Source organism: Taudactylus pleione, unplaced genomic scaffold, assembly GCF_031769625.1.
Source record: "Taudactylus pleione unplaced genomic scaffold, aTauple2 ptg000800l, whole genome shotgun sequence".
Lineage (NCBI taxonomy): Eukaryota > Metazoa > Chordata > Amphibia > Anura > Myobatrachidae > Taudactylus > Taudactylus pleione.
In genome coordinates this window covers 279,085-303,493 of record NW_028285202.1, presented here as the reverse complement: position 1 = coordinate 303,493, position 24,409 = coordinate 279,085, and the positions used below count along the sequence as shown (strand labels likewise).

At 46.5% G+C, this 24,409-nt stretch overlaps 1 protein-coding gene across 1 annotated transcript in view; it reads right to left on the bottom strand.

The window, feature by feature from the left end:
* Positions 1–1,229: 1,229 nt before the first annotated feature.
* LOC148474897 (uncharacterized) overlaps positions 1,230–24,409 on the bottom strand; it is a 61,007-nt gene continuing 37,827 nt past the window's right edge. Inside the window, 4 exon segments of the mRNA XM_088457977.1 lie at positions 1,230–2,758; positions 5,541–5,874; positions 8,720–8,911; positions 9,892–10,025. Of these exon segments, the coding sequence (XP_088314103.1) occupies positions 1,650–2,758; positions 5,541–5,874; positions 8,720–8,911; positions 9,892–10,025 (1,769 nt within the window). The 3' untranslated portion in view covers positions 1,230–1,649.

The following is a 24,409-nucleotide window of genomic DNA, read 5'->3' as shown; positions in this document are numbered from 1 at the left end:
TTTATTGGGTAGGATAGAGGTCCCTAAATGTATTATCTTTTTCACAAATTGTCTTAGGCCGGGTACACGTTACAATGACCGGCAACCATGCAGTTGGTCAGAGCAATTTCACTTTGCCCTGGACCATCACAGACTGCTGGTACACACTACATAATGTAATGAACGACGGAACGATACCTTGTTCTGTCCTTCATTACAATGCACTGTAGTACACACAATATTGTTTAATTAACAGTGCAGCCTGGTCAATGAAACAATCCTGTATGTCATCCGCGGGAGCACACACATTGAGGGTACACACTAGCCGATGTAGACGAATTGTCGTTCCAATAAGACAAATCGCCCTATCATGCCAGTGTGAAGCCACACTTTCCCCATTAAATTGCCTTCCTAGGACACACATATATATATATATATATATATATATATATATATATATATATATATACACACAGTCAGGTGCATAAATATTGGGACATCGACAGAATTGTCATATTTTGGCCTCTATTCACCACCACAATGGCTTTGAAATGAAACAAACAAGATGTGCTTGTTTGTTTCATTTGTAGAAGTATGAAGAAAAAGGTTATTATTCAACTCACAATCATGTCATTGGAGGGAATTTATTGATAAGTCGACGTTTCTGGGTTTTGTACATATGTTGTCCTGAGGAAGGGGTACAATACCCCGAAACGTCGACTTATCAATAAATTCCCTCCATTGAGGGTATTATTTTCACCAGTCTCCGAGTGCCGCCTGGATATTGACTGTACATTGATTTGGGGATGCTGTCCTCCTTGGAGGGCACCGGAGCAAGCTGGGGCTGCACGCCCACCTACACTGTGTGAAGGAGTGCATGAGCACTGTATTGTATATCTTCATATTCATTATTTCTCTAATATGTTCTGATTTTATTTGGCAAGGCAGAACGCCTTGTTATGTTTGAACTGAAGAGATGGTAGGTTGGGGGTTCCAGATATTATAGAATTTGCAAATGCTGTGATCTTTCGCTATGGTTTAGATAGATTGTTTGGTAAACTTATACACTAATACATAATAAAGGTTTTTAAGAACTTCTCTCTCTGCACCTCTACATGTACCATAAGGTGCTTCTTCCCTCTAACACTCTTTCCAATGCTGTATTCTGGGAAATAAGAAATCGAATAGGAAACTGAGCTAATTAGCATAACATTGACGGATTGTGAGATGCCAGATAATAGATCAGTCAGGACTGTATATATTTAATCACACAAAGCTTAATAATGAGTTTACAATTCATTATCTTTATAAAAATGCTTTGCACATCTACATAAATAAACCCGACTTTTTCTACACTACTGTAAATATACATGATGACTTTATCCAGCGTCCAATAAATCAGTAATTACAGGACACGTATTAGTCCTAGATTAACTGCTGAGATATGTCCCATTTTCCAGTATTACATTGGCTCAATGCTTGTCCATGAGGCGTCAGCAATAACTGTGTAAAATGTTCCACTTTGTAAGACTAATGAAGTCACAGCTATAAATGCAAATCCATCTTATATGGCATTGATAATTTAATTTGCTGGGATCGATCTGGAAAGTTACCCAGTCCTGTTGAGAAACCTGCTTCTAATAAAGGTCCCACCGCAGCTAGAATGAAGCTTACTTGGAGTCATTGCTGCCTTTTTTCTCCTGCGCCTGCAGGCTGAGAGTGGCTTTGAAATGTGAGTTCTGATGTATAATAAGGGCTGCTTTACATGTAAAACATTTCCCACACTCAGAGCATGGAAATGGTTCCTAAGCCTTGTGACTTCTCTGATGTCTAACAAGATTTTGCTTCTGTATAAAACATTTCCCACACTCAGAGCATGGAAATGGTTTCTCACCTGTGTGAGTTCTCTGATGTCTAACAAGGTATGATTTGTGTGTAAAACATTTTCCACATTCAGAACATGGAAAAAGATTTTCAGCCTTGTGACTTCTCTGATGTCTAACAAGATTTTGCTTCTGTATAAAACATTTCCCACACTCAGAGCATGGAAATGGTTTCTCACCTGTGTGAGTTCTCTGATGTATAACGAGAGCTGATTTCTGTATAAAACATTTCCCACAATCAGAGCATGGAAATGGTTTCTGACCTGTGTGACGTCTCTGATGAATAACAAGATCTGATTTCTGTGTAAAACATTTCCCACAATCAGAACATGGAAATGGTTTCTCACCTGTGTGATGTCTCTGATGCATAACAAGATCTGATTTCTGTGTAAAACATTTCCCACACTCAGAGCATGGAAATGGTTTCACACGTGTGTGAGTTCTCTCATGTGACACAAGACTTGATTTCCGTGTAAAACATTTCCCACACTCAGAACATGGAAATGGCCTCTCGCCTGTGTGACTTCTCTGATGTGTAATAAGATATGATTTGTATGTAAAACATTTCCCACACTCAGAGCATGGAAATGGCTTCTCACCTGTGTGACTTCTCTGATGTCTAACAAACAATGACTGACGTACAAAACTTTTACCACATTCAGAACAGGTAAAGACTGAATCACAGGTAATCGCTGAAGCAATATTTGAGCTAACAGGAGAATATTCCTCACAATTAGAAGGATCAGATGATATATCTGCACTATGAGGTACTGGATGTATATTTAGAGTACAGGGGATGTCTCCTGGAGAATCCTGTGTGATGTTATCTTCTATTTTAAAATCTGTTGACAAAATGACATCTCCCTCCGAGGTCTTCCTGCTTGTGCATCCATTTGCTGGAAATAAATGTATGAAAATAACATTTTGTTACCTTGATGAGCAAATTTTCCTACTACTACTGAGAGTTCAAGATGTTCAGTTGTTTCATTTCAAATACCCAACTATAGGTTATTACAATGATAAATGTACATAAAGTAAATAAGACTCTTTTGCTGCAGATAAAACTTTGGCTTAAAATAGAACTAGATCCATTGGATAAGCTTGAGACCTTTCACACTTGCCCTAGTGGCCTCTAAGCAAGCCCAGGCTATGGTCTAAAGACTATTCCACATAAGTGTAAAGCCATATTGCAGGAGGACCCTCCACGCTAATAGTGTTCTATATGTATCAGTGTACAAGAATATGAAGTACAGGTCAGTAGTGTGTATGTTATCTGATACCTCTACTGCATTATGAAAAGAGAGGGCATCGTCTCCAAAGCTCCCATATTTCTGTGGGTGTCTTCTAACTAGGTCTGATGTCGAAAAGCCACCACTCCCTCAAACCTAAGAGGATTTCATAACCGTAGTTATTATTGTTGTCAGCAATATATAGTTTCCATTTACTATCCAATTATACATAGACCCTGATATTTACGTTTTAGTGTCAGTATAGGTGTATTATATCCCATGGCCTGTGACCTCACAGCTTCATATCACATCCGTAATGTGCATAGTATTATATGTACTTACGTAGGCAGTTGTATTGGGAATCAGTATGATATACTGCTGCCCCCCCTTCCCTGCAGCCTAAACCTAAGTTCCTGGGGGGTGCCTAACCCTAACCTCCCCCCTGGGGTGCCTAACCCTAACCCCCCCCTTCCCCCTAGCTTAACCCTCCCCGGGGCTGCCTACCCCCAAGTCCCCCCCGGGAGCCCCTAACTTAACCCTCCCCCCCCCCCCCCCCCCCCGCGCGGCTTACCTTCGATCGGTATGCCGGGTGTCGGGCTCCCGGCGTAGGTCTAATGACAGGCGTAGGGATTTCAACGCCTGTCCATAGTACCTTGCCAGGATTTGACAGTCGGGAAGCCGGCGGTCGGTATTGCGACCATCGGCTTCCTGACTGCATCCCGTTGTATTGCTAGTATATAGCAGCTTCACATCACACCCATAATGTGCACAGTATTACATATACTAACATAAGCAGTTGTAATGCTAGTATATAGCTACCTTAAAAAAAACATGTAAACATTTTGGGGTATAGCATATACATATATTACTATTAGTGCACAGGAACAATAATCCCACTGTTCAGTGACAAGATCACTATGGTAACGTGCCTTGTACACCAGAGAGTGTGGGGAGGAGACTGGTCAGATCTCCGGGCTGGTAACACACAGTGACATGATGTAAGGGGGAGAGCAGGAGTATAATAGGGGCTGATGGCTCCTGATGTATGAGATACACCAGACAGTGTGGGGAGGAGACTGGTCAGATCTCTGGGCTGGTAACACACAGTGACATGATGTGAGGGGAGAGAGCAGGAGTATAATAGGGGCTGATGGCTCCTGATGTATGAGATACACCAGAGAGTGTGGGGAGGAGACTGGTCAGATCTCTGGGCTCGTAACACACAGTGACATGATGTGAGGGGGAGAGCAGGAGTATAATAGGGGCTGATGGCTCCTGATGTATAAGATACACCAGAGAGTGTGGGGAGGAGACTGGTCAGATCTCTGGGCTGGTAACACAGTGACATGATGTGAGGAGGAGAGCAGGAGTATAATAGGGGATGATGGCTCCTGATGTATGAGATACACCAGAGAGTGTGGGGAGGAGACTGGTCAGATCTCTGGGCTGGTAACACACAGTGACATGATGTGAGGGGGAGAGCAGGAGTATAATAGGGACTGATGGCTCCTCATGTATGAGATACACCAGAGAGTGTGGGGAGGAGACTGGTCAGATCTCTGGGCTGGTAACACACAGTGACATGATGTGAGGAGGAGAGCAGGAGTATAATAGGGGCTGATGGCTCCTGATGTATGAGATACACCAGAGAGTGTGGGGAGGAGACTGGTCAGATCTCTGGGCTGGTAACACACAGTGACATGATGTGAGGAGGAGAGCAGGAGTATAATAGGGGCTGATGTATGAGATACACCAGAGAGTGTGGGGAGGAGACTGGTCAGATCTCTGGGCTGGTAACACACAGTGACATGATGTGAGGGGGAGAGCAGGAGTATAATAGGGGCTGATGGCTCCTGATGTATGAGATACACCAGAGAGTGTGGGGAGGAGACTGGTCAGATCTCTGGGCTGGTAAAACACAGTAACATGATGTGAGGGGGAGAGCAGGAGTATAATAGGGGCTGATGGCTCCTGATGTATGAGATACACCAGAGAGTGTGAGGAGGAGACTGGTCAGATCTCTGGGCTGGTAACACACAGTGACATGATGTGAGGGGGAGAGCAGGAGTATAATAGGGGCTGATGGCTCCTGATGTATGAGATACACCAGAGAGTGTGAGGAGGAGACTGGTCAGATCTCTGGGCTGGTAACACACAGTGACATGATGTGAGGGGGAGAGCAGGAGTATAATAGGGGCTGATGGCTCCTGATGTATGAGATACACCAGAGAGTGTGATGAGGAGACTGGTCAGAACTGTGGGCTGGTAACACACATTGGCATGATGGTAATCGGAGAGGAGGAGTATAATAGGGACTGATGGCTCCTGATGTATGATATGGGCAGATATAAAGTGTACTGTAATATGAGAGTGTAGGATAAGAGATTGCTGTAGTGACTAAGCAAGGAGAATATGTGACTCTTCTCTGTAATATGTGATTATTACTCACCTGTGCTGATATCTGTAGGGATTTCCTCCTCCTTACACTGCTGATCACCCCTCACATACGTCACTTCTTCTCCCTCTGTATCTTCTGCCTTCATATCAGTCACATACATCTCTTCTTCTCCCTCTATATCTTCTGCCTTCATATCAGTCACATACATCTCTTCTTCTCCCTCTATATCTTCTGCCTTTATATCAGTTACATTTGTCTCTTCTTCTCCCTCTATATCTTCTGCCTTCATATCAGTCACATACGTCTCTTCTTCTCCCTCTATATCTTCTGCCTTCATATCAGTCACAGACGTCTCTTTTACCTTAATATAGGTTATATACCCACCCTATTTAATAAACAAAATATTAAAACACTTAATGTCATTGAGTTAAGCATCCGAATATCAGCATATAAGACACACACAGATGCATTACAGATAATATAGTGAAGCAGTGCTTAAAGTGGTCCTAGAGAAGTGGTGAAACTCACCGCACCCTCTCGGTGCAATGTCACTAAAGGGACAGTGCACGCCATAGGCGTGCATTGAAAAAAGGGGCATGGTCTCAAAAGAAAGGGGTGTGGTCACAATAGTATTTCCGATACAATTTACGCCACACAGTAGCACATTCTTGATTCTCATTACACCACATAGTAGTGTCCCTTTTATCATTAATGTATGACACACAGCAGTGCCCCTTTTACACAATGCCCACATTTGTGCCCCTTATGCAATGCCCACAGTAGTGGTGCCCCTTACACATGCCTACTGTAGTGATGTCCCTTATGCAGTGCCCTCAGTAGTGGTGCCCCTAATGCAGTGCCCCCAGCAGTTGTAGTGCCCCTTATGCAAAGCCTACAGTGTTAGTGCCCCTTGTGCAGTGCCCCCAGTAGTGGTAGTGCCCCTTATGCAGAGCCCACAGCAGTTGTAGTGCCTCTTATGCAGTACCCCAGGTGTGGTGCCCCCTATGCAATGGCCCCATTAGTAGTCCCCCTGTAATAGTGCCCCCAAAAGTAGTATCTAGTAGTAATGCCCCCTGTAGTAGTGCCCCTAATAGCAATGCTCCTCTTAAGTAATGGCCCCAGTAGTAGAGCCACCTCAGTAATGCCCCAGTAGTAGTGCCCCTGAGTAATGCCCCCAGTAGTAGTGCCCCTGAGTAATGCCCTAGTAGTGCCCCTGAGTAATGTCCCCAGTAGTAGTGCCTCTGAGTAATGCCCCCAGTAGTAGTGCCACCTGAGTAATGACCCCAATGGTAATGCCCCCTGAGTAATGACCCCAGTAGTAGTGCCCCTGAGTAATGCCCCCAGTAGTAGTGCCACCTGAGTAATGACCCCAATAGTAATGCCCCCTGAGTAATGACCCCAGTAGTAGTGCCCCCTGCGTAATGCCCCCAGTAGTAGTGCCCCTGAGTAATGCCCCCAGTAGTAGTGCCCGAGTAATGCCCCCAGTAGTAGTGCCACCTGAGTAATGACCCCAATAGTAATGCCCCTGAGTAATGCCTCCAGTAGTAGTGCCCCCTGAGTAATGCCCCCAGTAGTAGTGCCCCCTGAGTAATGACCCCAGTAGTGCCCCCTGAGTAATGCCACCAGTAGTTGTGCCCCTGAGGAATGCCTAGTACCCCCTGAGCAAATGGCCCCTATAGTAATGTTCCTTATTGTGAAGCCGCTTACACAAAAAAACCCTGAATACTTACCTTAAGTCCGGCTGCCGCATCCGCTGCTGTCTGGTCCACCTGGCTGCTTCTCAGTCTGAACTATGGGAGAGACATCATGACGTCTCTCCCATAGTGCACTGCACACAGCGGGACCCAGAAGCCGGAGCTCATAAGTGAGCTTAAGCCTCCGGCTGCAGCTGGCTCGGGGAGAGTCGGGTGCCCGCTGGTAACAAAATCTCAGTGGTCGCCCGGCAAATGGAGCCTCCCTGCAGCGCCCGGGTTATAAGTGACGGAACGCAGTTCCGCCCTGTTCCGGTCCACTTTAACCCCTGTAGTGAAGGGTCAAGTTGGTATATTGGCGAGACCCCAAATCCCACGTACCTGGTGTTACTGTATAATGTCCCATTCCCAGCAGTCACCTCTCCGGTCATCACCCAGACACATCCCCTGGTGTTACTGTATAATGTCCCATTCCCAGCAGTCACCTCTCCAGTCCTCACCCAGACACATCCCCTGGTGTTACTGTATAATGTCCCATTCCCAGCAGTCACCTCTCCAGTCATTACCCAGACACATCCCCTGGTGTTACTGTATAATGTCCCATTCCCAGCAGTCACCTCTCCAGTCATCACCCAGACACATCCCCTGGTGTTACTGTATAATGTCCCATTCCCAGCAGTCACCTCTCCGGTCATCACCCAGACACATCCCCTGATGTTATTGTATAATGTCCCATTCCCAGCAGTCACCTCTCCGGTCATCACCCAGACACATCCCCTGGTGTTACTGTATAATGTCCCATTCCCAGCAGTCACCTCTCCGGTCATCACCCAGACACATCCCCTGGTGTTACTATAATGTCCCATTCCCAGCAGTCACCTCTCCAGTCATCACCCAGACACATCCCCTGGTGTTACTGTATAATGTCCCATTCCCAGCAGTCACCTCTTCTGTCATCACCCAGACACATCCCCTGGTGTTACTGTATAATGTCCCATTCCCAGCAGTCACCTCTCCAGTCATCACCCAGACACATCCCCTGGTGTTACTGTATAATGTCCCATTCCCAGCGGTCACCTCTCCAGTCATCACCCAGACACATCCCCTGGTGTTACTGTATAATGTCCCATTCCCAGCAGTCACCTCTCCAGTCATCACCCAGACACATCCCCTGGTGTTACTGTATAATGTCCCATTCCCAGCAGTCACCTCTTCTGTCAACACCCAGACACATCCCCTGGTGTTACTGTATAATGTCCCATTCCCAGCAGTCACCTCTCCAGTCATCACCCAAACACAACCCCCGGTGTTACTGTATAATGTCCCATTCCCAGCAGTCACCTCTCCAGTCATCACCCAGACACATCCCCTGGTGTTACTGTATAATGTCCCATTCCCAGCGGTCACCTCTCCAGTCATCACCCAGACACATCCCCTGGTGTTACTGTATAATGTCCCATTCCCAGCAGTCACCACTCCAGTCATCACCCAGACACATCCCCTGGTGTTACTGTATAATGTCCCATTCCCAGCAGTCACCTCTCCAGTCAGCAGCTGAATGATCTTGTTGGTGAGTTCCAGGATCTTCTGGTCATTGTGTCTCTCATGTATCAGTGAGTGAGGTGGAGGCACCGTGATGGGGCTCTGGGTCCTGCTCAGTCCTCCTGACACACGGGGACGGCTGCTGGGTGTCTCACACTCACCGGATGTCTTTTTCACTACTGTGTAATCCTGTGTATTGGGGGAGACATTACAAAATAACTGAACTATTTCAGGAGTTAATTGTGCATAATACAAAGGTCTTTTATTCAAATAGAACATCTATTCTGTCTGTAAACAATTCCAATGTACAAGAAAAATTGAGAGTAAGTAGCACCTCTCCTGTTATCTTCTTTTCAATAAAAAAAATAAAATATACTATGAACAATGTAATATATCCCAGCTCCAGTGAGAACTGAGGCACTGATACTATATATGAGAGCTCCCCTCACCTCCCCAGTCATGTCCCTGTATTATTACTATAGATATAAGTGATGTCACTGTGACACTCCCAGATCCCCTCACCTCCCCAGTCATGTCCCTGTATTATTACTATAGATATAAGTGATGTCACTGTGACACTCCCAGATCCCATCACCTCCCCAGTCATGTCCCTGTATTATTACTATAGATATAAGTGATGTCACTGTGACACTCCCAGATCCCCTCATCTCCCCAGTCATGTCCCTGTATTATTACTATAGATATAAGTGATGTCACTGTGACACTCCCAGATCCCCTCACCTCCCCAGTCATGTCCCTGTATTATTACTATAGATATAAGTGATGTCACTGTGACACTCCCAGATCCCCTCACCTCCCCAGTCATGTCCCTGTATTATTACTATAGATATAAGTGATGTCACTGTGACACTCCCAGATCCCCTCACCTCCCCAGTCATGTCCCTGTATTATTACTATAGATATAAGTGATGTCACAGTGACACTCCCAGATCCCCTCCCCAGTCATGTACCTGTATTATTACTATAGATATAAGTGATGTCACTGTGACACTCCCAGATCCCCTCACCTCCCCAGTCATGTCCCTGTATTATTACTATAGATATAAGTGATGTCACTGTGACACTCCCAGATCCCCTCCCCAGTCATGTACCTGTATTATTACTATATATGTAAGTGAGGACACTGTGATGCCCTCAGACTCTCTCACCTCCCCAGTCAGAAGGTAGATGATCTCCAGGGTGAGATGTAATATCCTCTCAGTCATAGGACTCCTGTCCGTGTCCATTCTCAGCGATTTATTCAGAAGAGGTTTCACCCTCCTGTGATTCCCATTAAAACAGGCTTTCGGTCCTCACTGCACAGTAGTCTAGGAATAATTATAATTATCATTAGTATAATAAGCATCACAGGATAGAAATATTGAATGACCAATAAATCCTCTTTTCCTTGAGCCACAGAGCCCTGGTCAGCATTTCTCACAAGTTCACCTGATCCAGCTTCATAACACTGCTTAGTGACCGTCACACATTGTTGTATTTCTTAAGATTATACCAATGGTCCTCTCATGGCCAAGAGTTTAATCCTCCGAGACCGGAGCTGGACTGGCTCACCGGGATATTGCCGGGATTACGCTGCCAGTCCATGTCTGGCTCTCTGCAACCGCTCCCCCACATACAATGGGCATCGCTAACGTCACAGTCAGGGATGCCGATTGTAGGTGCAAGTGCAGAGAGCCGGATGCCTCTAAACCTTGCCCCAGCATACACGCACTGGCAGCGGATCTCTGCAATACACCCGTGAACCAACTCTGCCGAGACATAGATTTTGTGTAATTTGTCCAATTTAATATCGGTTACTAATGTGCAAACTGTATTATGTGATCACCATTTTATTTTCAATCCAGAAATTCAGAGATAATGTTGGTCCCCAGAATGCCATCAGCACTGCATAGACCACACCGCTACCAACGGGGGCTGCAGGAATCTAACAGGAGAAACTATTCACTTCCTAAATATGGGGAAAGGAAAGATCTGGCTTTGTCCAGCTAATATGCCGGAGATAAGGTAACTGCATCTTTTATATACAGACCCCTCTGTAGGCTCGCCCATAACTTTGGGACAGGATCAAATACTGAGTTGATTCCCATCTACAACTTTTTTTTAATTTAACTTCAGCGAGTTGCCCTACCTTTGCCCTCTGTCCTTCACTCCTCTCCTGGTTTCCCTCACCTCCCTCTCTCTGCATCAGTCACCCCCCAATCTCCATCCCAGTATGTCACCCACCCTCTCTCACCCAGTACCAGTCGCACATCTATTCCAGTGCCAGTCACCCCCCCTCTCAGTACCAGTCACCTGCCTCTGCCACAGTACCAGTCCCCCTTCCTCTCTCTCTCTCAGTACCAGTCACCCCCCCCACTCCCAGTACCAGTCACCCCCCCCCTTTCCCAGTACCAGTCACCCCCCTCTCTCCAAGTACCAGTCATCCCCTCTCTCCCAGTGCCAGTCACCCACTCCCAGTGCCAGTCACCCCCCTCTCCTTTCCCAGTGGCAGTCCCCCTTCTTCTCCCAGTACCAGTCACCCTCTCCTCTCCCAGTACCAGTCACCCCTCCCCCTCTCCTCTCCCAGTACCAGTCCCCCTTCCTCTCCCAGTACCAGTCACCCCTCCCCCTCTCCTCTCCCAGTACCAGTCCCCCTTCCTCTCCCAGTACCAGTAGCAGTCAGACAGGGGACAGACAGATGAAGGACAGAACTTACTGCAGCAGAGGAGCCCGGTCACTGGCAGCGATCACCGGGGGGATGAGAGTCAGAGGTCAGAGAGAGACACTGCAGCTGGGAACGAGGCTTGGCATACAGGAAGTGCTGATCACGTGATAGGGATCACACGCAGGAACGAGGCTTGGCATACAGGAAGTGTCCGTCACGTGGTGCAGCAGCCATAGAAACGCGGCTGGGATGCAGACAGAGGGGGTGCCGTGAGAGGAGGATGGTTGGGGGATGGCTGTATCTGCAGGTAGAGCTGTTCCATCACTCCAGGCTCCACACATGGATACTACAAGTGTTCTGACCTTCTACAGTGCTGCTACATTATAGCATGTCTGTGTTACTGTGTGGACACGTTTTCTGTAAACAGCAGCTGGCAGGTGTTGTATTAGTGATCTATACATATGTGCATATACTGTATGTCTTTCCATTGTTATCCATCTTTTAATCAATATAATCATTGTTGTTTTTATTGTGAGTATTTTAACCATTTGTTTCAATATTTGATTGAGACCCTTTCATCCATCTGTATTATTTGCCCAAAGTGACCCAATGGCGTAAGCAGTTTCTTGGGATCCGTAGCCGAAAATGCGCCCTGTTATACCCTCCAGATTACGCCTGTTTCAGAAGGACACCCGCTGATACCTTCTACGATCAGGTCATACATCTTCAGGACACTAGTGTAAGGCTGGCTACACACTTGCACGATATCGGCCCGTTTTGGCCAAATCGGAACGATAAATCGCGCAGTGTGTATGCCCGATTTGTGCGCTCCCGTGGCCGCATGCCATATCGTGTGATTGGCCGTGCTGCACGGCCAATTACACAATGTTACATGCGGCGCTATACATATTGATGAAGGACGGAACAAGTAATCGTTCCATCGTTCATTAAACCGTGTAGTGTGTACCGGCAATCATGCGTTGTCCAAGGTGAAGGCAAATCGCCCTGAACATCGGCACGAATGCCGGTCGTTCAGGTGTGTACCCACCCTTAGGTTGGGTCACTGACTCATGCACGCTTTCTCTCCTATTCCATGTTATGTAACTTATGGCCCCAGTGTTTGGTTCTACTGGTGAGCCTATATTGTGATCTCTCTAGGAGCGTTTCTCTCCTGTTATTATTGGTAACGATGTTGTGTGTAGTACTTACAAGAGTTTTATTACTTTCTCTGTCATGTATGTATGGTTACGTGTTGTATGCTTTTGCTTTTTTTTTTTTTTTGTTTAACCACAGATACACCTGGTTCAGTTTCATGGCCTTATGTGCTTCACTTTGCCCCTGAGATTATACCTGGCCCGTTCTCTGTATGATGCTCCTCCTGCCCCTGAGATTATGCCTGGCTCGTTCTCTGTATGGTGCTCCTCCTGCCCCTGAGATTATGCCTGGCTCGTTCTCTGTATGGTGCTCCTCCTGCCCCTGAGATTATGCCTGGCTCGTTCTCTGTATGATGCTCCTCCTGCCCCTGAGATTATGCCTGGCTCGTTCTCTGTATGATGCTCCTCCTGCCCCTGAGATTATGCCTGGCCCGTTCTCTGTATGATGCTCCTCCTGCCCCTGAGATTATGCCTGGCCCGTTCTCTGTATGATGCTCCTCCTGCCCCTGAGATTATGCCTGGCCCATTCTCTGTATGATGCTCCTCCTGCCACTGAGATTATGCCTGGCCCATTCTCTGTATGATGCTCTTCCTGCCCCTGAGATTATGCCTGGCCCGTTCTCTGTATGGTGCTCCTCCTGCCCCTGAGATTATGCCTGGCCCGTTCTCTGTATGGTGCTCCTCCTGCCCCTGAGATTATGCCTGGCTCGTTCTCTGTATGATGCTCCTCCTGCCCCTGAGATTCTGCCTGGCTCGTTCTCTGTATGATGCTCCTCCTGCCCTGAGATTATGCCTGGCCCGTTCTCTGTATGATGCTCTTCCTGCCCCTGAGATTATGCCTGGCCCCTTCTCTGTATGATGCTCCTCCTGCCCCTGAGATTATGCCTGGCCCCTTCTCTGTATGATGCTCCTCCTGCCCCTGAGATTATGCCTGGCCCGTTCTCTGTATGATGCTCCTCCGGCCCCTGAGATTATGCCTGGCCCGTTCTCTGTATGATGCTCCTCCTGCCCCTGAGATTATGCCTGGCCCGTTCTCTGTATGATGCTCCTCCTGCCCCTGAGATTATGCCTGGCCCGTTCTCTGTACAATACGATGTTCGGGAAATGCGCATCATTGTGACCTTCTGCCCCTCTCATTTTCCACCTTTTATGTACATTTCATATTTACTTATACTCTACAGTAATGTTGTGATATGTCCCAATTACAGATATGTTCCTGTTATATTGGTGTGAGTAATTCCCTGATTCAAAGAATAAAGATCCTTCTATAGTTACATAAATTGGGGGCTGATGTCGCAGTGCTACAGGGTAAATCAATGGGGTCCTGTGGAAAATAATTGTCCAGCTAATTAAAATGTCATTACTGGCTTATGGCCACAATGATGAGTATCCTAATTAGCGATGGTTCTGGTCTAGTAGCCACATAGTGCATTTCGCTGCCGCCTTGCAGCTGACAGGTAGCACCTCCCATTATATATTTATATTCAGGGTGTGCAGTCTAGGGCCCCCTTTTCTATAAGCTTTATAAAGCTGCAAGGCGGCAGTGAAATGCATTAGGTGGCTGCTCCTGGACACTGGGTTACAATATGGGAAGCTTCCTCTACTTCACTTGGAACATTATCCGGACTTGGAATACCAGCACCTTTATCACCGGGACTGCAGGCCAAGGATTCCACTTCTTGCGTTGGACTCTTAAGCAGACCAGAACCATCGCTAATTAGGATCCTCATCATTGTTGCCATTAGCCAGTAATGACATTTTATTAGCTGGACAATCATTTTCCACCGAACCCCATTGATTTACCAGAAGTGTACAGATTATTCCAGTACCAAATTTATTTTCGGGAGGCATTTTGTGGTTAATATTCATAAGGTCATCTTTGTCATTCAGTGACACCGGGACTTTCCTTTTTTGTTTCCGGAGGGACTTTTATGGCTGTATTACATACTCTTTATTGAAATGCTTATAGCCAGGTTCTGAGTAATGGATATTTATAAACTCCATTTCATATGCAGAGAGGTACCTGCCAGGATTGCCTCTTGTCACCGTTATTACTTGCATTGGCCCTTGAACCATTGGCCAAAGCCTATCGAATTCTATCTGGCTTTTGGGGAATAGGAGTTAGTTTAGTTGAACTTAAAATTCTTACTCTTTCCCTATGATATGCTGCTGTTTGTGTCCCAATCTAATCGATCAATACTGATCATCTTGGATCTTTTGACTCAGTTTGGGATATTTGAAGATTACGAGAACCGAAATTTTTCAATTATCTCCTCAAACTTAAGATACATTTTAATTAGCAAGACAGAGATTTATTGTGGCATTTATATTCCTTATGACCGCGATAAATTAATCAACTAAATTTGACTCCTGTCATTGATAAAATATCTAAATTGCTGGACACTTTGCATTTTCATCCACTTACTCTTTTGGTAAGGACAGGGGTCCTTAAATCTATTATTTTTCCCCAAATTGTCTTAACCCATTCATGTGCTTCCTATACGCCTTGATAGAACATATAGTCAATCCTGTTCTAAAATGTTCTCTGATTTTATGTGGCAAAGGAGAAAGCTACTTATTGCATGGTCCGAGTTACATTTAAACTGAAGAGATGGTGGGTTAGGAGTTCTAGATATTGTAGCTTTTGCGAATGTGGTTGTCACACCTGGGAATTTGTAGACTACGGGCAGGAACCCTAGGACTGGCTTTCTAGATAGAATGGATTAAGTTTGGAGGCCCTTCCTCATGCAGACTGCCTTCAGAAGAATGGATATGAGTCAGGATACGGAGCGGGTGTGGGCAACCGACTGTGAGCCCTGAAGACAATGGAGATAGATCTCTAGTTGGCTCAGACGGTGCTAGATTAAGAGATCTAGATCAGGTACAGGAACAGCAGGTCCTAACAGATCATGATGGACAGCATGAGACACATGACTTGTCCTGATAAGCTGTATGTCACAATTGGTGTCTGCGAGTTACCTGTCTCAGGTGGTGATCGGGTTTCAACGGAGGCCGGCATGACTGGAACCACAGATGATGTAGATGAATAGCTCTTTTATTATAAGAAGTGGGTAGCAGTGAGAACTGCCTTTGGTGATGAGTGACTGGAACTGGAAACTTGAGACGTTGGAATGTGACCAGAAGGAACTTGGAGGGACCGGACTGGGACCGGCAGGTAGGCTGACTGAGCTGGTCGGGTTACTAGTAGATGGGTTTGCAGACGGATGGTAGCGTGGAAGCTACTTGTTGTGGTTTGGGAAGCTGTGGGTAGAAGTTGGTAGCTGGGTGGCTACCTGGAGCGGCTGGATAGCCGTGGGTAAACGCTGGTATCTGGGTAGCTACGTAGATAGAACTGATGAGCTTGGAACTTGACTCTAGACTGGAACAACGTGGACTGAACTTATGAGCTTGGAACTTGACTCTGGACTGGAACAATGTGGACTGAACTGGAATAACGTGACAATGGCTGAAGGGAAATCAGGTAATGCTGAGACGAGGGTTAAACAGGGTGATCCGGAAATGCTGTGACAAGGTTGGAACTCAGGTGCAGGCTGGATAGGATAATTGGGAATAACAGGTTTCAGGAAGGAATGGGTAGGTTTGGGAATTTTAGGTTCAGGGAGGGAGTAGGTAGGTAAAAGGGCCAGGAGTTGATCCACAGCAGGAAGCAAGGCACGGTGACACGATGCAGGTTTACAGAGTGCCAGGGACCAACCAGGAGTAGGACTAGCAGCAGAGCACAGGCCAGGTATTGCTGTAACAGGACGTCTGGATGCCAGGTATTACTGTAGCAGGTTTTCGGGATGCACCAGGGGTTGCTATCAGCAGGCTTACTGGATTGCCAGGTTTGGCTGTAACAGGTTTTCTGGAAGCACCGGGGGTTGCTGCCAGCAGATTTACTGGATTGCCAGGTACAGCTGTAACAGGTTTTCTGGATTGCACCAGGGGTTGCTGTAGCAGGTTTCAGGGAAATACTTGAATGCAGAAACAGCATGAACCATACACCACGGGAAGACGAGATGTTGAGGCCCAGAATGCTATCAGGAGAGGATATATATACCATGGGTCTGGCAGCAATTGGTGGATACGGACAGGTGGTCTGGTAGTAGCATTCTGAGTGGTGGTAGGCACAACATGCAGAGGGAGTATTCATCTCTGCAGCACTGAGAATCAGAACCACACCTGTGATTCCAATCAGGGCTAGCAGTGCTCACAGACAGAGGAGAGACCAGGTGCAATAATCAGAGCAAATCCTCCAGGCAAATTACACACACAGATCCATGGGGGAGCTGACAGGGGTAAGTCCCAAGGCAAAAAGGTGACAACTAGACAGGGTCATGACACTGTAGCAGACAGCACAAGGCAGATGACTTGACCTGGTAAGCTGTAGCAGATAGCATAAGGCATGACTTGACCTGGTAAGCTGTAGCAGATACTGGGACAGAAGTGGAGGCAGGCTGAGCCAGGAAACAGACTCTGAGAAGAAAATGTTTTGTAGAAAACTTATTTTGCATAGCTTGGCATTAATCGCACACTCAATAGACACATTCGGTGTAACTCTTCATTACATTGTGGGATAACCATCTTATTACTCCAGGACTTGATAATACAACTTATTTATTGTGGAAAGATAATGTGTCACAACCCTGGCTAGTTTTTCACCTTTTGCTTTGAGACTTAAGCTGGCCACACACTAGACCAACTTACATCCAACCAGCCAACTAGTTGATTGGTTGGAATGAAAATCTGGTAAGGTATGAAAGCAAATGACAATCAGCAAGTTGCTCCCAAACGCCAGAAAATGGACCAGAAACTGCTGTTTGAACAAATTGTTTTGATCAAACATTTAACAAACTTGTCTGAACGACCATTTTCATCTGTTTTCTGGCATTTAGGAGCAAATTGCTGATTATCATCAGTTACTCCCATACGTTACCAGATTTTTATTCCAACCAATAAACTAGTTGGCTGGTTGGATGAAAGTTGGTCTAGTGTGTGGCCAGCTTTAATCGCCAGGTGTCCCGTGGATCTGTGTGTGCAATTCGCCTGGGAGATCTGCTCTAAATCATACTGGCAGTAATACTTCTATGATTGCATTTGGACTGAGCTCCTTTCCACATTGATTATTCACCTGGGCTCTCCTCTGTCTGTGAACACTGCTAGGCTTGATTGGAATTGCAGGTGTAGTTCTGACTCTCAGTGCTGCAGATATGTTTGCCCTCCACTACTCTGAATGCTGCTGCAAGACCACCTGACTGTATCCACCAATTCTTGCTAGACCCAGAGTATAAAGATCCTCCTCTGATAGCACTCAGTGCCTGAACATCTCGTTGCTTCTCGTGGTGTATTGTTTGTGCTTCGTCCATGTACAAGTGTATTCCAGGCTCCTGCTGATTGCTATACCTGGCGCATCGAGAAATCCTGCTGGTTCCTGATCAGTTCATTCGGCAATCCGGCCGATAGCTATACCTGGCGCGTCCGGAAATCCTGCTGGTTCCCAGACTAGTTCTATCAGTAATCCTGCTACACAAATATACCTGGAGCATCCAGAAATCCTACTAGTACCCAGGCCAGTGCATAATGTCCATTGCTGTGCATGACTTATGATCCGGAGTTCCCTGTGTGTTACCAGTGCTTCCCAGCACAGCGAACGATACTCCAGTCCGGAGTGATAGTCCAAGTCCATTCCACGATACTCCAGTCCGGAGTGATAGTCCAAGTCCATTCCACGATACTCCAGTCCGGAGTGATAGTCCAAGTCCATTCCACGATACTCCAGTCCGGAGTGATAGTCCAAGTCCATTCCACGATACTCCAGTCCGGAGTGATAGTCCAAGTCCATTCCACGATACTCCAGTCCGGAGTGATAGTCCAAGTCCATTCCACGATACTCCAGTCCGGAGTCAAGTTCCAAGTTCATCAGTTCAATTCACATTTCTCCAGTCCGGAGTCAAGTTCCAAGTTCACCAGCTCAGTCCACATTACTCCAGTCCGGAGTCCAAGTTCTTCAGTCCGATCCACACTATTCCAGTCCAGAGTCAAGTTCCAAATCCTTCAAGTTCAAACCTCGTTACTCCTGTCCGGAGATCCAGTACCAGTTCATTTAAGTTTCAAGTCTACAGTTTCTTTTCCAGGTTCAGCGATTATTGGAAGACTCTTTCCTTCAGTCTATTCAGCTAATCTTCCTGCAGGTCCCAGTCTGGTTCCTCCAAGTCACCTACTGATATCCTGTCCAGTTCAGCAAGTCTTCCTGTCGGTCCTGGTCCGGTTCCTCCGAGTCTTCTACTGGTTCCAATCCAACGTTACAAGTTTCCTGTTCCTGTCATTTATCACCAAAGGCAGTTCTCACTGCTATACAATTCTTTTGCAAATAGAGCTATTTACCTCAACCATGATTCCAGTCAAGCCGGTCTCCGCTGAATCCACTTCAACACCTGAGTCAGGTAATTCTCGGGGGGGGGGGGGGGGGGGGTGCCATCGGGGCCCCAGAACTAGTCACGCTGACTTTTGCTAAAATTAGCAATTTTAGGAAAAAATCAGACTTGCTATGGAGGTGCGAGGAAAAAAAACCTACCATGTGGGATTTTGCTATTATCACCCCCGATTGAATATGCTCCTTAAAGTCTTGCACAATGCAGGATGCGGTTTGTACCTCAAGCAGCCCAGATAAGCTGCACAAATCATGTAGATTTATAAAACCTGTACTGTATAAAACTACATTTTGTTATTCTGATCTGCTAATATCTGGCAATTGTATTGCTTAATTAGAACTTGATATACCGGATATCCACTCCCCGACTGTTCTGTTAGCTCTTCATGACAAGCTTACGAAGACTTTATATTCTGCTATACTGGAAGAAGTTCATATTGAAATGCACATCCATGCCCTTTGTTCCTCAAAGCCAAAGCAACACTGCCAGATACTGAGAAAGCTGTGGCCCGATTACGTGCCGAGTGGGGAAGACTTATTCAATCTCTTGATTCTCAAAACCAGACCCATATCCTTCAATTGTTTGAAACTACTGAATGGTTACTGTATCATAATCTGTAATGTGAGGGGAGTCCTTGGGTAGAGGTGGAGTGCTACATTTATGGGAGGGGGGAGCTGAAGGAAGTATGAAACATGAATGTAGGGATGAAAGATGTGTTGTTGCTGCGTGAGTTTCCCGTAGGGGTTGTCTCGGTGCTCCAAAGTTATTATTTGTGTGTTTTTGTTTCACTGATACTATTAAAGTTCTACTAAAAGATACTGGACTCATCTCAAACAATATGACACCTCTGACCTTATGAAATATCTGCCCTTGCCCCCTGAGTTGGCAGTCTTAGGAATTCCACCTATGGGCAATAGAATCTTTCGAGGGGGATAAAGATCACCACTTGTTACAGCCGTAGCAAAAAATAAATGTATTTTACAACAATGGATCCTCTCTACCCCTCCTTCCCCGGCCATGTTCAAAGATAAATAGTTTTGTGTCTTCAAAATTGGCTGGGTGAAGGAATCCCTATGTACAGAGCAAGAGATGGAGACATTCTGTTCCATTTGGGAAAGTTATAATGACACCCTTCCAAAAGATATTCAAATATAACAAATATGTCCCAGAGTAACATCGACAATTTGGTATGAAACTAGACATCTAGGGATACATTTAATAAGGTTAATTTTGGTCGATTTTGTATTTCGGGGTCATACATTTACTCGAATTTTGACAAATTTTTATTAATATTCAAAAATCATGTTAGTAAATGTGTGATTTAGGGGTAAATTTACTGAAAGTAAATTTGGGTCTATGTTTGGTCAATTTGGTGTTTCAGGGTCTAAATTACACATTTACTTAGCGATTTTTTGACATTGTGTAAAAATAAGATTCCAAAAATCATCTCTTAGTAAATGTGAATTAGATCTGAAACACAAAATCGACTTTTAGTAACTATACCCCTAGACTGCCAATTCCAGCTTAATCAATCAATACTTGAAAATTCTGTTCAGCTGCCTCATCACTTCAATTTTTTTTTTAATTGTGCCTCGTGTGGTCTACGATCCATCACCCCTTTCCCTTCCTTTCCCGTATTCTTCCTATACAGGTTTCAAATTTATATGATTTTGATAACTGCAGCACTGAGAATCAGAACCACACCTGTGACTCCAGTCAGGGCTAGCAATGCTCACAGACAGAGGAGGCTCAGGTGGACAATCAGTGTGGAAGGGAATGCACACAGAAGTGTAGCAGCCAGCAGATCCTCCAGGCAATCAGACACACAGATCCATGGAGCCAGCTGGCAGTGGGAAGTCAACAGGCAAAAGGTAAAAACAGTACCCCCCCTCTTTATGGGTGGACTCCGGACACCAAGGAAAACTTTCTTCAGACATCTTCCCAATTCTCAATTTGTTGGGGTACTTGGAGTGGAAAGTCTACAAAGGAGATAGTTCAAAACCTTCATTGATTCTTCTTTCTGCTGCGAGAAAGTTTTGTGCCAACCAACGGACATGGGATCTCTGGTAACTCCTGTGGAAATACATGACTGGAAGGGACAGGGTCAAATGACAGATGGTTTTCAGGGAATGGAGAATTATCATATGCAGGATCGAGTTCAGACTCCGAGTCAGTATGTAAAGGTAAAATGGAAGGCTTAGTAGGACTTGAACATTGATAGGACTCCTGGGAGGAACTAAGTGAAACATGACCCATTTTGATGGTGTTTTGGGAGGTACCGCAGTATGAAGAGGCCAAGGAGGTGGGCGCACATCTCACGTTCAGGGATGCTGATTCTATAGTGCCACTTTCCTTGGATGCTTCAAATTCCGCACGTTGGACCTTGAAAACTTGACCTTGTTTGGACTTCAGGGGAGTGGAGGACAAATTCTTGGTAGCACCAACAGATTGTTTGGACAATATTTTGGAACTGGGAACTTCGCTAGAATTTTTTTTTACAGGGTTAGGACTAAATTCTTTGATAACAGCTTGACTGAAAGTCTTTATATTTAGAAGCATTGGACTCGATGATAGGATTGGCCCAGTCTTTGCCACTCAAGGAAAGAAGAAGGAACCTAGCGATGTTGGTAGGAGTGATACCACTAGTTGGATCTGCTTCCATAATGGCGGAGTATTGCTTTATTAAAGCATAGTATTGAGATAGGTCCCCATCAAAATAAATGCGTGGTGGAGTATCTGACGAATCCTGCGTGTTCAAGGACTGCGGAGCACATTCAGGTGCAGGGCTGGAAGAGACTAGAGGATGCTCCGATTGATGAGGAGTCAAAATAACTGAAGCTGACAGATGTTCGGAATTCAGACCAATTGATGGAACTGGAAGGAGTCCTGGGGAGCTAGAGACAGTAGCATCAACAATCAAAGCTGAGAACAGACTACAGAGATTGTCATCTTCTGGAACGAAATTTGCAGGAGACGCTGAACAGGAATCATGATCAGATTTTGTAGTACAAGACACTTCTACCTGGTAACTGGAACTTGAGACCCACTCCTGGGGCGCGAGACTTGGGACCCCTTCCTGGGGCGCGAGACTTGGGACCCCTTCCTGGGGCGCGAGACTTGGGACCCCTTCCTGGGGCGCGAGACTTGGGACCCCTTCCTGGGGCGCGAGACTTGGGACCCCTTCCTGGGGCGCGAGACTTGGGACCCCTTCCTGGGGCGCGAGACTTGGGACCCCTTCCTGGAGTACGAGACTTGGGACCCCCTCCTGGGGTACGAGACTTGGGACCCCCTCCTGGGGTGCGAGACTTGAAGCCCCCTCCTGGGGCTGCTGACTGGAGTCCCCTGCTGGGACCGCAACGGGCAGAATCCGGGCTGGGACCGGAACGGGCAGAATCCGGGCTGGGACCGGAACGGGCAAAATCTGGGCTGGGGCCAGAACGGGCACTGAGACGTTGACACTTGGAACCACTGCTGGAGTTGCAAAGGAAACAGTCTTTAATGAAGTGGTCAGAACTCCCACAATAGAGGCAGAGCTGTAAATCTTTGCGCAGCTGGCGTTCGGCCACAGAGAGCTTGGGGCGTGGGTAACTACGATGTCTGACATTACGTGGTTCGGAAGAATCCTTGTTTCTTAGGGATTCCAAGGCAGAGGTTTTAGTTGAGACAGAGGCAGCTCTAAGAAATTCAGGAATGATCTGAAAAATTTTGCTGAGTAGAGCCTGAAGCTGTTCCAGCAGTCGATGGAAGGTGGTTAGGGGCTCAGGTAAGGTTTGGGTAACATCTAGCCGGTTATTCAGGATTTGCAAAAGCTGTAGCACTTGATGCTGTACGGCCTCCTGTGAATCCAAGCGGGCGACCAGGTTACGGAAAGCATCTAGTCCCTTATTAAGTGCTTGATCCGCCACCATCGTTGGGCCTGAACATTCTGTCACAAATGGTGTCTGTGAGTTACCTGTCTCAGGTGATGAGCGGGATTCAATGGAGACCGGCATGACTAGAACCACAGATGAGGTGGATAGCTCTATTTGCAAGATTTGTTTAGCAGTAAAAGCTGCCTTTGATGATAAATGACAGGAACTTGGAGGAACCGGACTGGGACCGGCAGGAGGACTAGTTGAGTTGAACTGATGAACTAGGAACTTGACTCTGGACTGGAACAACGTGGACTGAACTGATGAGCTTGGAACTTGACTCTGGACTGGAACAACGTGGACTGAACTGATGAGCTTGGAACTTGACTCTGGACTGGAGCAACGTGGACTGAACTGAAAAGCTTGGAACTTGACTCTGGACTGGAGCAATGTGGATAGAACTGATATGACAGAAACTTGACTCTGGGCTGGAATAACGTGACAATGGCTGAAGGGAAATCAGGTAATGCTGAGACAAGGGTTAAACAGGGTGATCCGGAAATGCTGTGACAAGGTTGGAACTCAGGTGCAGGCTGGATTGGATAATTGGGAATAACAGGTTTCAGGAAGGAATGGGTAGGTTTGGGATTTAGGTTCAGGGAAGGAGTGGGTAGGTAAAAGGAGCAGGAGTTGATCCACAGCAGGAAGCACGATGCAGGTTTGCAGGGTGCCAGGGACCAACCAGGAGAAGGGCTAGCAGAGCACAGGACTAAGGTCAGGATTGACAGGTATTGCTGTAGCTGGTTTTCTGGATTGCACCAGGGGTTGCTGTAGCAGGTTTTCTGGATTGCACCAGGGGTTGCTGTAGCAGGTTTTCGGGATGCACCAGGGGTTGCTGTCAGCAGGTTTACTGGATTGCACCAGGGGTTGCTGTAGCAGGTTTTCTGATTGCACCAGGGGTTGCTGTCAGCAGGGGTCAGGGATACACTAGTATGCAGGAACAGCATGAACCATATACCACGGGAAGACTAGATGTTCAGGCCCAGAATGCTATCCGGGGAGGAAATATATACCCTGGGTCTGGCAGCAATTGGTGGATACGGACAGGTGGTCTGGCAGTAGCATTCTGAGTGGTGGAAGGCACAACATGCAGAGGGAGTATTCATCTCTGCAGCACTGAGAATCAGACCCACACCTGTGACTCCAATCAGGGCTAGCAGTGCTCACAGACAGAGGAGGCTCAGGTGGACAATCGGTGTGGAAGGGAATGCACACAGAGAAGTGTAGCAGCCAGCATGACCAGAGCAGATCCTCCAGGCAATCACACACACAGATCCATGGAGCCAGCTGGCAGTAGAAAGTCAACAGGCAAAAGGTAAAAACCAGACAGGGCCGTGACACACCTGCTGCGACCACTTTAGCGACTTTTGCTGCAGTCGTCCCTGCGCCATTATGCAAAGGCTTGTAAAAACTAGAAATGTGCATGGGCCCCCCGTGTTTTGGGTCTAATTCTTCATCCTGATTCGGTTTTAGCAAAACCGCATTCAATGTTTGGTTCAGATTTGGGTTTGGATTCCATAAAAAAA